Here is a 12,867-nt window from a genome sequence, read left to right on the forward strand (position 1 = left end):
CGCTCGCCATGGTTCACCAACGATTCGGACGTCGGGACGCCTGAGTACAGGAGTCGAAGGCGATAAGTGGGTGACTGAGGACTCACCGGTACCACCTCTCGCCGCGGCCTCACTTGAAATGTTTGCAATGCAGGACATGTGGCCATGGAGAAGTTGAGCGGAATAGTGCGGTATGCTTCTCTTCACTCGAGGCTGAGTTATCTAACTCTGCCACACAGCCGGGATGATTAGCTGAAGCTCCGACGAGGTCGCGGGTAAGTCAGAGCAGCGAGTGGTCCACATACTTCTTACCAACTGCCTGCAAATAGGATGTCCTCGGTTCTCCTCCCATGGAATACTTCTCAGCCATGAGGCGACTCGTTATCAGAGTTTCATATGGCTGTCCGATTTTGGTTTGATCTTGGTATCGCAAGGTCCGTCCAGTGGTTCGACCGACTTTGTGACAGGTACTGGGTCACAACAGAGCATCGGTCGCTGCCCGCTTCGAATACGCAAACTTTTCTGGTGTGGCCCGTCGTCAGTTTCGTGCCTCAACGAGACTATGCTCTCGTACTTCCTTGTTTCTCATACTTCCTTGTTCATTGAGAACACTGCTGTTCTGCCCTTGCTTTGCGTGGCTGTCGTCCCCATCTATTCACTGACGGGCCGCGACTTGAATTGGTCTTTCGGTGCCGCACATTCAAGCAAACCGCCTGTTTATGCCTAAACGAGAAGCACTCGCGTTCTATGTGAGAAAACCCTGCTGCCAAATTGGTGAGCCTTCACTTGGAAGCACATAACCTTCCTATCCTAACAAAGACTGTCCCAGCGCCATTCGAGTCCAATGTGAGTGAGCCTCATGCCTGACTGCCTCCGTTTACCCGTCACACTGTGACTCATCTACGGACGTAGGTGATGGACACAGAAGAGAGATGGACCGCAGCCTTCATGGGCAACGTGCTCAGGAACGTCGTCGCGGAAGATCTAGGTTCAACATGAATCGACGCCTCCGAACGATCTTCTCATCTGGTGCTATTGAGGCCATACACAGCCAATGTAGACCACATGTATGTACTGTGAGTCTGTCGGATGACCACAGCCCTAGCCTGGCCGAACACGATGCCCGTCCGATCGGCCCTCTTGGGTTCACAGCGATAGCTCAGGCTATTCGTCCCGCACCGGGAGTACTGATATGTATTGCACTTGAGGAGACGCTGTTACGTCGCCCACTTGCACCTTCGACTGTGGTCTGACTGCGCCAGTCGCCCGCCGTCTGCAAGAGATGTCCTCCACGCTTCGCATTTTGAAACAAGTCACGATGCTGGCGATCACTGTGCTGCTTCTCATTTCGCATTGCAGCTTGGCGGCGTCCACGAACAGAACGATCGATGACTACTACGGCGATTCCGTAACAGGAAACAAACCGATCTACACCGAGGGCTGGCAGTATGGTCCGACCTGCTCGACGTGCACCATCACACCGTCCGTCGATGACCTGTTCGATCGCTCATGGCACGAAGCCACCGCCTTCGGAAATGATCCATTTCCCGAAAATGTCACGATCTCGTTCAATGGTTCGTTGCTATGTCAATTTTGCTGCATCGTGCCGCTGAGGAACTTCGTTCATCAGGTACTGCCGTTTGGGTATACTGCGTGGTTCCCAATTTCCTGAACCATAGTACCGGGGCTATCACGACTGTCAACGTCACTTTCGAGCTCGACGGCAAGAAGGACGGGTTCTATATACACGAGGCCGATGGCACCAATAATTCGTTCTACTACAATGTCACCGCCTATAGCAACATATCGCTGGAGGCTGGGGAGCATACGATTGTCATGACGCCACAGGGCGCAACTGGTGCGACATACATGGGATTCGACTGGGCACAATATACGTACGTCAACAGTCCCCTCTGAATGAAACCTCAATTTTGACGATTAGCGAAGCACCAATGAATCCTCAGGCTCTCCATTAATTCCGCAACCGAATGGTTCCTCGAGCACGACTTCCATGACCAGTAACCCCACAGGCCCCGGCATCCCAACACCAACTCCAGACCGACACAGTCGCGTCGGTGCGATCATCGGCGGGGTCATCGGAGGAGTGATAGGCGTCCTGGCAATCGTCGCATTAGCCATCGGTCTGTTGTATCGGCGACGGAAACAGAGGAGGTCACCCCGAGTCGTTATCGAGCCGGACGGTGAAGGCATCCAGGAGGCCAAAACCATTGCTATCAGCCCCTTCACGTACTCCAGCTTAAGCCAAGTGGGTAGCTCCAACGACTCTGGGCAAGTTCTGAACGTCGCTCGTCCGAAAACCACCGGCTCCCCCGAGACGGACTCGCTCTCACCGTCGGCCATGTCTACGTCGACTGCACCGCTCACGTCGCAGAACCCGAAGACAGAGACCCCTTCGTCTGTGCTTCGCTCGGCGTCCGGGTCGACAGAGCCTCCATCCCCTCCTCCGAACTCGAGTCGGAGTTTCTCTATGTCACCCAGCAGTGGCTTTGACCGTGGCAGCTCGCCTCTCGGAGAGCTCTCCCGCCAGATACGGGAAATCGAGCTGACGGTGGCTGATTTGCGTCGACGGCAGTCGACGGATCACCGCGCGACCACGACCCTCATTGCTTCTACCCAGCCGAGCATGATAGGCAGTTCCCTGCGAGGTGACGAAGAACTCAGGCGGGAGATCGCGGCTTTGCAGGTAGAGGTTGAGAGACTTCGGGCGGAGCAAGCTACGCTCGTTCAAGAGGCTCCGCCAGCATATGAGCCTCGAGAAGAGGAAGAGGAAAGAGATGAACAACCATCAGAGTAGTAACGGTCCAGGTAAGCCGCAGTCGCTCGCCAAATCCCTAGTTTCGTCAGTATACCAGTGTCAACTGACATCGGTTCCAGACCCTCCCCTAGATTTATGCCACACGATTTCAGTCAATTCTAAGACAGATGACCTGCTGCTCCAGGAAATACAGGCAGCGCATTGTAACGTCGAATTTCGAAATGAATGAACGTCCTTGCAAGTGCCTGTTCGACGATGTACGAGCTACACGACAAAGGAAATAGCACAGGACCGGGATTTGACGCCAAGAGGAACAACGGCTGCAGTGCCAGTCGTGTACGAGGCTTCTATTCGGCCCGCAAGCGCTCAGCTGGACAACGGAAAGCTATGTACCTCCCGCCCTTCAGCCTATCCACGCGCGCGGTTTGAGTGTCGGGCGATGCATGCAAAATATCACAGATCTGGGGCCATGATGCTTGAATGGTCTAGGTCACTGTCGGATTTAGTGAAGTTCGGTGCGTAGGATCCTCAACGTAATCATCGGTCTTCAATGGCCCCAGTGAAAATTCACGTTATGCACGGTCTCTCAAAAGCAGAACTCCGATTCGGCGGTGAGAGTCTAGACGTCCTACAAGCACACACTTCAGGAGATTACTTCGGCACGTGTCATCATTTCTCCGTAGGATCATTGACGGCGGATCTCATACTGATGTTTGTACTCAATTTGACTCACAGAGACGGCTATCCGGCACACGTCTGAAGGATGCTTGCACTGGCACGACGCAGAGGTCCGCGAACGAGGTGGCGCATACTCCGCAACCATTCCCCGTACAATTGAAAACGGACCACTCAGGATCATGCGGAACCTTTCTCAGCGTAATGAACAGGCTACTGTGAGTTGGGCAGTTGAACAGGGAAGCATCTACTTGATAGTTCGACTGATATTCTCGTGCCTTAAATGGTTTCTACAGCCCCTTCCGTCCCCCCCCCCTTCGTAATCTCTACGCAGCCAGCGTGCGTCCCGCAGCAAACCATGTCGCCCCACCGCTCATTTTGTCGCTCTTTCTTATCTCATATGGGGATCCGACTCCTCACGTTCTCTCTGTTACTCGCGAACACAGTCGTGGACGTGCGAGCAACACCCACAACCCGGACAATCGATGACTACTATGGTGACTCTTCCACAGGGGCCATGCCCGTGTACACGAATACGTCCGATGCAGAATGGAATTATGGCCCGGATTGTCCTCCTTGCAGCCTGCGTCCGGACACAGACAAGGCCTTCAAGGGAAGCTGGCACGACACAACATTGTTGCCCAATGCCGCGGGTGCAAATGTCGTCTCCATGAGCTTCACTGGTACGGGCTCGCGTGGTTTTCAATGAGGTGTCTAATGTCTAATGGGGCATAGGTACTGAGGTCTGGGTATACTGCATCATGGCCCAGAAGGTCAACAGCACTGCTATTATCACAGCCACCGACATCGATATCGAACTCGACGGCGAGAAGGTCAAAACGTATGTCAACATCCCGACAAATTTGGATGCAACCACAGGCGATTTCTCCTACAATGTGACCGTGTACGACAACACGAACCTGACAAACATGGAGCACACTTTGAAGATGACTGTGCTAGCAGGGTCGTGGATAGCTTTCGACTATTTGCAGTACACGTGAGTGTAGAGAGGTTCAACGGGATTCAGTTCCTCATATTGTTTCAGATACGACTCCATTCAAGTTCCTGCCATGCCAGTGGGGCCAGCTACATCAGGGACCAGCTCATCATCCTCGAATTCCGAATCGAGCACTACATTCACTACATCAAGCAATGGGGATACCGTGACTACCAGTGCATCCTCGGTCAAACCAGCCAGTAGTCCGACGACGATCATCACCCCGGTGTCTGGCTTGCGAACAACGGTCACAAGCAGTGTGCTTGTGACCCCCTCTCCTCTCCCGTCCTTGACTTCTCCGGGAGGAATATCTGTCCCCCCCGACAACCCGACAAAGTCGCATCCATCTATTGCTGCCATCGTGGGCGCAGCAGCCGGAGGAGCTGCTGCAGTAGTGCTCCTGTCCATCATACTCTGTGTGTGTCGCAGACAGAGGTCGAAGAGAGTGGACCGCGATCGGAGGCTACTCGCCAGGGTCAGGACGTCGCCTGTGCGCACGGGAGAGGGAGCGTACCTAGCCGTAGGCAATCCTGCTTTTGCGACAAGTGAATGCTTGGATGTACACTGCACAGACATAACGTCACCTACCTTGAGCGTGGATGCCTTGTCGCGAAGCATGCAGCCAATCGCCGCACACACTCATTTCGACGACACCCCTGGCGACTTCACAACCTCCTATTCCCCCACAACCACCATAGACACTTCGTCGAGCAGTCACTTTGCACGAATTCGCACGGCACCTTCCGGCGGTCCTCTTCCAGGGCTTGAGGCCGAAACCCCGCAGCCGCAGCCCGAGCGGTACGGAGACACCGGACAGGCAACAGGAAGTGCCACCATAACGTACACAGCAGGCAACCCGCAATTGACGTACCAGCAGATCATCGAATCACAGCATGCAATATCTACCACGGTGGACGTATCTGACACGCCCATAGCGCCACCGATCCAGTACGACGTCTCCGCGTTACAGAGACAGATCGGGGCACTGCAAAGGCAGGTGAATGATATGAGCTTGCGGGCAGACCGTGTTTCCCTTGACACGGACATAAAGGCTCCCCCACCGGCCTACGAGGAAGCGGGGGATTGGGAAGGATGACATGCACGATGTGGCGTAGCATGGGCAGCAAAGTTCTATCTTGTCCTTGAATCTTCCTGTTTACACACAAGGCGACCTTCGATCATTAGGTATCCCCTAAGTAGGATGTCTGTGACTAGTCGAATGAGTACTGTACCAGCTGGCGGGACGTCGACGTAATACCTCACTCGACTGTAGTAATACGTATACGTGCTAGGTTCGCGCACGCCGTGCGGACGTACGTACTGCGTCGTCAACGCGCAAGTTGGATGAACGGTGCAAATATCATACGGGACGCTTCTGGTTGATCTCCGTGCCTGGAACCTACACCGTTCAACACATCGACACGCTCATCTACCTGTCTAAGCGGGTCAACTCTGTGTCACTGCTGAATGTACATAAACACATTCCAGTGTCGACGCAGTAGCATGGCGATTTCTGTGACGAAGAGAACACAACTTGAACGAGATGCTAGGTCAAGTTGACAGTTGGTTGGCAGGCGCCTTGATGGACGTACCGCGGCATTACAGCACAGCAATTGAGTGGGAATAGACCTGTTCAGTATCCTTTCCCGGGGCCACTTCGTCCTGCAGAGTCCGTCTGTCATTTTCATTTCTTCTCCCCAAGCTTTCATGTCGGCGCGGCAGCATAATCTTCGTTCTTTTATGACTTTGCCTTCACTGCCTAACAGTCTAAAATCTGTGATTGCTTTATTGCTCTTCGTGGCAACTGGTGCACGGGCCATTGGCACGACGACGAACAGGACGATTGATGACTTCTACGGCGATTCCGCCACCGGTGCAATACCTTTATACTCGGATGGCTGGAACTACGGTCCCCAGTGCTCAGGTTGCTTCATTCAGCCAGCAATAGGCGAGACCTTCGACCAGTCCTGGCACGATGTTACCGCATCGCCGACCGACCCCGCGCCAAAGACTGTGACACTCTCATTTAATGGTGTGTCAAGAATCAGCTCACCTTTTCCGCCTTCTGACTAGTTGTATCTCAATCAGGTACTGCGATCTGGGTCTACGGGGTTGTGCCCAATTATGTCGAATATGCAACAACGTTGGTCAATGTCAGTTTCGAGTTAGATGGGAAGGTGGTGGGCTTGTACACGCACGCACCCTCAGCGTCGGTCGGCTACATATACAATGTCACCCTCTACAGCAACACGGCAATAGCGAATGGGCAGCACACGCTGGTGATGACGCCTCAGCGTGAATCAAACTCGTCATATTTGGCGTTCGATTGGGCACAATACACGTACGTTGTCCATTGTTCTGCGCAGACAGGCTCAGGCTCAGTCTTCATCAATCTCCCATAGGTTTGAAGACGTTGTTTCGAGCTCATCTTCCGCAACTACGCAAGTCGCGTCAACTGCTCGGGCTGGAACAACCAGCTCCCAGACTACCGTGCCTTCCCCTTCTGGTTCCTCAGTGACCGCTTCAGTATCCTTATCATCCAGTCGCACACCCTTCGGGGCCATCGCAGGCGGGGTTATCGGCGGACTCGGCCTGCTCGCAATTATCGCCCTCGTTTTCTTCTGGCATCGTCGATACAGGCATAGTGGTGCGGACAAGATAAGGATTGTCCGTAGCGGTGAGGGACGTGGATGTATTGAACCTGCTGCGGAACATGACCCTTTCGTGGATCCGTTCATGAGCCAGGTCAACGCCGCTCCCGCGACCACTGGCGCGCCTCGGGACTGCTCGCCGTCGTCCTTTGTCATGTCGACCACTTCGGCTCCTACGACCGCGACGTTCCTCCACGTCGCCAACGCGCCGTCGACCATCGTCTCCGAGTCCGACGTTGGCTCGAATCCATCCGCTTCTTCGTCCGAAACGCAGTCCACGGCAGCAAGTGGGGGGACCCACAGGAAAGAAGGCTCGTCGACGAGCCTGTGGGCCCTCCCAGTAGACACGCCTTCCGGCTCTCGAGACGTGCTGCCTTCGTCGAACACGCCCACCAATACCGCTGCCGCTACGGAATCTCCCGTTGCTTCGAAGAGCGCCCGCCGTCCGAAGAGACGGGGCACAAAAGCGACCATGCAGCGCGAGGAGCTCTCGCGCCAGATGCGCGACATAGAGACCGCCGTCGCGGACCTGCGGCGGCGCCAGTCTTCTCAGTCGGCCCAGACAGCTTTGTCGTCTACGTCGCTGGGGGACGACCCTGTGCCGCCCCTTCCGGGGAGCCCGCCTCCCGAGCACGACGACTCGGAACTGAGGAGGCAAATTGAGGCACTGCAGTTGGAGGTGGAGAGGCTGAGGGCGGAGCAAGATGTTTTGCTGCGCGAACCACCACCTGCGTATGAATATGAGCAGGAGGACGGGGAGAGTTAACGGTGTTAGTTTCATTCATGGAATATGGATTATCTTGTATTTACAATTGCTTGGCGGAGTCGACCTACTGTCGATATGTATGCCATTCAAGCAACGGCCGCCGGAGCAAACGGAAGGCATACGGATAGCTCAAGTAGGGGGGTGCTCTGTAGCAACCTGAATGCCACAGGTTCGAGGCATATCCTTCCGGTCGAGCTTCTTCGCCGTCGGCCGCCGTCTGCCATCTGGTAATCCTGCCGTCGAGTCAGTATGGTTCAATAGATCGCTGGTACATTGAAAAGTGTATGCCTCGCTCTACCTGCAGAATCTCGAGTGATATCTGAGTTGACGATCGGTGCCCTACATAGAGTGCGGAAGTATCGGGTTGGGTTGGGTTGTGCAGACACCACTCCGCTGAGATCTCACCCGTAAAAGTCGTGAACTTGACGGATCACCCGAGGCAGAAATGGAAAAGTGAGAATAGATGGTGGGTTCTGAGTGTCGTGAATCGGTAGCAGCGGTAGCAATCAGATGGAAAGCGCAGAGCAGGCGCAGAACCACGGAGGCGAGCGCGAGAGAGACAGAGTCCAGCCAGCATGATATCAGTACGAGGTCGCCTCGATTTGATATACTGGTCCCCGGTAGGCAGACCCTAAACACGACCTTGTTGAGTGGGGACTCGGAGGGCTGTCGTTTCTAAGACACTTAGGCTAACTTACGCTATTAGTAAGTGGTTCGACAATGACTCGAGAAGGTACTCACCTTGTCCTTGGTCATCGACAAGGGAACATGTTTTCGTTCGACTACGGGGTCGACGGTGTAGACTCGGAGGGGCTGTTTCGCGCCTTGACGCTCATGAAGAGTATCATCCTCGGTTTGGCCCTTGCCTAGATATCTCTCGCTCACCTCTAGATGGCTCTGGCCGATATGAGGAGCGTGCGTGGACCTTATCAGTTGACACAAAATTGACGGATATAAGACCTGGAGCACACTCGGTATCCGCTAGCCGTGGCGACGTCTTGAGGTGAGAGCTCGGTGCAGTGCGAGGCGGCTTGGAGGATCCGAGGAATACGGACCGGCCCGGGGTCAATTGGCGGCCGCAAAGAGAAATCAGTTCTGGAACCACGTTCAGCGATTGCCTCGCCTCGAATTATGTTGGGTCGGAATTCTTACCGTGTTCAATGCATGACGACCACTGGCATGAGACTTCGTTCGAACTAAGAGGCCAGTATGATGCTGCCGTGACTCGTTCGCAGCGCGTTCCTAATTGTTGGATTAATCTGTAATAAGGATAATCATTATTACCTCCTGATGTGTGGCTTTATAGGGCCTTCTGTGTGGGATTAGAATACTACTTACGTGTCAGAGTGCGCGGATCTTTGGACCTTCTAGCCCTGATGTAGAACAAGTTGACAGTTGGTCGGCAGGCACAAGCGTGTATGATGGACGTACGGCGCTATTACGAGAAACAGCACAGCATCTGAGTGAGGGATAGACCTGCTCAGTATCCTTTCCTGCGCCGCTCCGCCTTGCACAGTTCGTCTGTCTTCCTCTTTTCATCTGGTCTGCCCAGGCTTGCATGCCTGTTTCATGCGAGCGCGCCAGGATCGTCTTCTCTCATTAATGGCTTTGTCTTCACCTTGTAACGCTTTGAAATCTTTGATTGTTGTATTGTTCTTGATTTTGACCGGTGCACGGGCCGCTCAGGCTGGCACGCCGACGAACAGGACGATTGACGACTACTACGGCGATTCCGCCACCGGTGTAACACCGACATACTCGACTGGCTGGAACTACGGTCCTGGGTGCTCAGTTTGCCTCATCCAGCCAGTACCAGGCGAGACATTCGACCAGTCGTGGCACGATGTTACGGCATCGCCGACCGACCCCGCGCCAAAGATTATAACACTCTCCTTCACCGGTACGTCATGAGTCAGTTCACCTCTTCCTCTTCCTGACTGACGATCGTTCAACAGGCACTGCAGTCTGGGTCTACGGGGTTGTGCCAAATTATGTCGCATCTGCAACGACGTTTGTCAATGTCAGCTTCGAGTTAGATGGGGAGTCGGTGGGCTTGTATACGCACGCGCCTTCACAGTCGACCGACTACATGTACAACGTCACCCTCTACAGCAACACGGCATTGGCGAATGGACAGCACACGCTGGTGATGACGCCTCAGCGTGAATCAAGCCCGTCATATTTGGCGTTCGATTGGGCACAATACACGTACGTTATCCGTCGTTCTGCGCAGATACGCCCCTCAGGCTCGGTCCTCCATAGATTTGAAGATGTCGTTTCGAGCTCATCTTCCGCAACTACGCAGGCTACGTCAACTGCTGGAACGACCAGCTCTCAGGCTACCGTACCTTCCCCTTCTGGTCCCTCAGTGACCACTTCAGTATCCTTATCGTCCAAACGCACACCCGTAGGGGCCATCGTAGGCGGGGTTGTCGGCGGACTCGGCCTGTTCGCAATTATCGCCCTCGTGCTCTACTGGCATCGTCGCTACAGGCGCAGTGGTGCGGATAAGATCAAGATCGTCCGTGGCGGTGAGGACGGACGCTCATGGCTTGGACCTGCTGGCGAATATGACCCTTTCGTGGATCCATCCATGAGCCAGGTCACTCCCGCTTCCACAACTGGTGCGCATCTGGACTGCTCGAGGTCTCCTACGACCGCGGGGTTTCTTCACGTTGCCAACGCGCCGTCGACCGCCGTCTCCGTCTCCGAAACCGGCTCGGATCCGTCCGCAACTTCGCCCGAACCGCGGTCCGCGGCAGTCGGTGGGGGTGCTTACAAGAAAGACGGCTCGCCGAGCCTGTGGGCCTTCCCAGTAGACACACCTTCCGCTTCTCGAGACGCCCTCCTGCCGCCTTCGTCGAACACTCCCACCGATAACGGTCCCACCGCGCCGCCATCTGCATCCGCTGCTGCGCGAATCGCCCTTCGTCCGAACAGACGGAGCACAAAAGCGTCCATGCAGCGCGAGGAGCTCTCCCGACAGATGCGCGACATCGAGATCGTCGTGTCGGACCTGCGGCGGCGCCAGTCTGCTCTGTCGGCCCGGCCGGCTCTGTCGTCTTCGTCTCCGGGGAGCCCGCCTCCAGAGCACGACGACTCGGAGCTGAGGAGGCAGATCGAGGCACTGCAGGTGGAGGTGGATAGGCTGAAGGCGGAGCAGAATGGTTTGCTGCGCGAACCGCCGCCTGCTTATGAGCAGGAGGACGGGGAGAGTTGAGGGTGTTAGTTTCATTCATGGATTATGGGTTATCTTGTGTTTGCCGGAGTCGACTGGACTGTGGATGACCTGGACATGTAGATACCATAGGCGCTTCATGGCAAACACATTGCACTATAAAACCTCACTTTTCAGTACTCTGTACGTCAGTTTTCTCTGACACTACCTATCTAGACTCTTTCGACTCTACGACGCCGAGACCCACCGCAGCTCCGCTACAGCTCCCGGTAGCTTGCACATCCAAGGCTGCTCGCGCTCTGTCCCACCAGGTGCGTGGCGATCGACGACGAACCCGTTCTCCGACGCTGTCAAGAACGTGTCTTCGAGTATTACAGTCTCGCCGTGGTCCCCAGACTCGCCGTGCATAGGGTCTGATGGCGCGACTGCGAACGCCATTCGCCGCAGACTTCCGTTCTCGCTCGAGGACAACTTAAAGCGAGACAGCATATTCGAGTTGGCGTGCGCGGGCGAGCGGAAGATCTATAGCAATGTAAGCTACAGAGGTTTCGCTGTCTGAAGGTACGACGAACCTGGACTTTCGTTCTTTGAGAGGGCGCGGAATCGCTCTCCATCGCCAGCGAACCTCGAGCAGGGTCTCCGGAGATTATATGGTAGACTTGGCGTATTTTTGAGGTGCCAGGTTCGAGAGTGCCGAGGAAGAACGTGTCGTCTTTCATGACCTTGAGAAGCTTCGCGCTTTGGTCGTCTGTCGCCGAGAAGTTCCTTCCGCTCTCGATTGCTGAGAGGAGCACGCGCGATGGGTTTTCATCGTCCAGCGCGAGGACCAGGTTTCCTTCCGATCTGAGGAGAAGGCGAAAGGTCAGAAGGGAGCACAGAAACATCAGGGCACGTACTCTGTAATGACCATGGGCGGCGTCAGGGCCTGCATACCCGGAAAGTCTACGTGTAGCTCCGGACGAGAAGATGAGTGGATGCAGAGGCCTACTGCACCAGACGAGTACACTGATTTGCCATGAAAGAGGGTATATGGCCGGCCGGTGATGAATGGCGTGGAAGACGCGATGAGCCCTATCTTCAGGGATCCTGTAGATCAGATATGCATGTTCCTCGTCCGATGCGAAGCATATAGGACCTTGGTAGCCATGGGCAGTGCTTGGAGCGAGTTTGAAAGGCCCTCCGGGGAGCCGTCAGACAGATAGATGATTGTATGCGCCTCATCTGCTCTGTTGAAGGAGCGAGCCATCACCATGCCGCGTCGAATGCGGACATAGAAGAAACGTACGGTATGGCTTGCAGCTCGGAAGGAAGGGAAGGCACGTCGACGTTCTTCGCCCACACATCGTCCCAGTTGACGTTCTCGGTCTCGGCTTGGACGGTCTCTCCGGTACCAAAGCCAGTCTGGTCTTTTTTCCGGAATGCGTGCCATCGACCGACTTGAGGTGCGCTCCTCCCGGGTAAATCACTTCTGAAAGCCGTAGCATGGTCCTTGCGAAACATAGCCATCGAGCACGCTATGCTAGCCTGCAGAGCCGGGCTGCTCGAGGGTATGGGCGCGGATAGACATCCTACTGAATGTGGGGATAGCGCGCTTACGCTTGAAACAAGATCCTGCAGGTTTCTCGAGTCTACCTCGGAAGTAGCCGAAAGCGAGTAAAGGGGGATATGGTCCGGGAAAGCGAGGTGTACCCGGCTGACGTGGGCCAGGATGTCTGAGACTTTTCTGGAGATCACAGTGCTTGTATGGAGAGCCATGGTGTCTGTGTTGTTCCAAAAACGAGTTCGGTCTTGCGTCCCGTCCAGGGCTAGCCCAGCCTCAGCCGTCCTTACTCCGAGTCAGGTCGG

General features: G+C 55.1%; 5 protein-coding genes across 5 annotated transcripts; 4 read left to right on the forward strand and 1 right to left on the reverse strand.

Moving 5' to 3' along the window:
- Positions 1 to 1,093: 1,093 nt before the first annotated feature.
- Positions 1,094 to 3,045, forward strand: B0H18DRAFT_1017370 (uncharacterized protein). The gene is made up of 4 exons (XM_048029315.1): positions 1,094 to 1,553; positions 1,610 to 1,874; positions 1,927 to 2,805; positions 2,875 to 3,045. Exons 1-3 carry the CDS (start codon positions 1,262 to 1,264, stop codon positions 2,792 to 2,794), a joined length of 1,425 nt encoding a protein of 474 aa, XP_047891532.1. The 5' UTR covers positions 1,094 to 1,261; the 3' UTR covers positions 2,795 to 2,805; positions 2,875 to 3,045.
- A 427-nt stretch (positions 3,046 to 3,472) lies between these two features.
- Positions 3,473 to 5,853, forward strand: B0H18DRAFT_508326 (uncharacterized protein). The gene is made up of 3 exons (XM_048038365.1): positions 3,473 to 4,113; positions 4,166 to 4,427; positions 4,476 to 5,853. Exons 1-3 carry the CDS (start codon positions 3,714 to 3,716, stop codon positions 5,521 to 5,523), a joined length of 1,710 nt encoding a protein of 569 aa, XP_047891533.1. The 5' UTR covers positions 3,473 to 3,713; the 3' UTR covers positions 5,524 to 5,853.
- Positions 5,854 to 6,028: 175 nt separating this feature from the next.
- On the forward strand, positions 6,029 to 8,076 carry B0H18DRAFT_508385 (uncharacterized protein). The gene is made up of 3 exons (XM_048038366.1): positions 6,029 to 6,459; positions 6,516 to 6,768; positions 6,830 to 8,076. The coding sequence occupies exons 1-3, from the start codon at positions 6,135 to 6,137 to the stop codon at positions 7,842 to 7,844; spliced, it is 1,593 nt and encodes a 530-aa protein (XP_047891534.1). The 5' UTR covers positions 6,029 to 6,134; the 3' UTR covers positions 7,845 to 8,076.
- A 971-nt stretch (positions 8,077 to 9,047) lies between these two features.
- Positions 9,048 to 10,303, forward strand: B0H18DRAFT_508440 (uncharacterized protein). Its single transcript, XM_048038367.1, has 3 exons — positions 9,048 to 9,744; positions 9,800 to 10,052; positions 10,150 to 10,303. Exons 1-3 carry the CDS (start codon positions 9,414 to 9,416, stop codon positions 10,214 to 10,216), a joined length of 651 nt encoding a protein of 216 aa, XP_047891535.1. The 5' UTR covers positions 9,048 to 9,413; the 3' UTR covers positions 10,217 to 10,303.
- Positions 10,304 to 11,250: 947 nt separating this feature from the next.
- Positions 11,251 to 12,777, reverse strand: B0H18DRAFT_879277 (uncharacterized protein; the record flags this gene model as incomplete). Its single annotated transcript, XM_048040682.1, has 5 exons — positions 11,251 to 11,544; positions 11,595 to 11,865; positions 11,919 to 12,097; positions 12,158 to 12,248; positions 12,308 to 12,777. 5 exons carry the CDS (start codon positions 12,775 to 12,777, stop codon positions 11,251 to 11,253), a joined length of 1,305 nt encoding a protein of 434 aa, XP_047891536.1.
- Between the last annotated feature and the right edge of the window lie 90 nt (positions 12,778 to 12,867).

This window comes from Fomitopsis serialis, assembly GCF_022376445.1.
Source record: "Fomitopsis serialis strain Sig1Antser10 chromosome Unknown B0H18scaffold_52, whole genome shotgun sequence".
Taxonomy (NCBI): Eukaryota; Fungi; Basidiomycota; class Agaricomycetes; order Polyporales; family Fomitopsidaceae; genus Fomitopsis; species Fomitopsis serialis.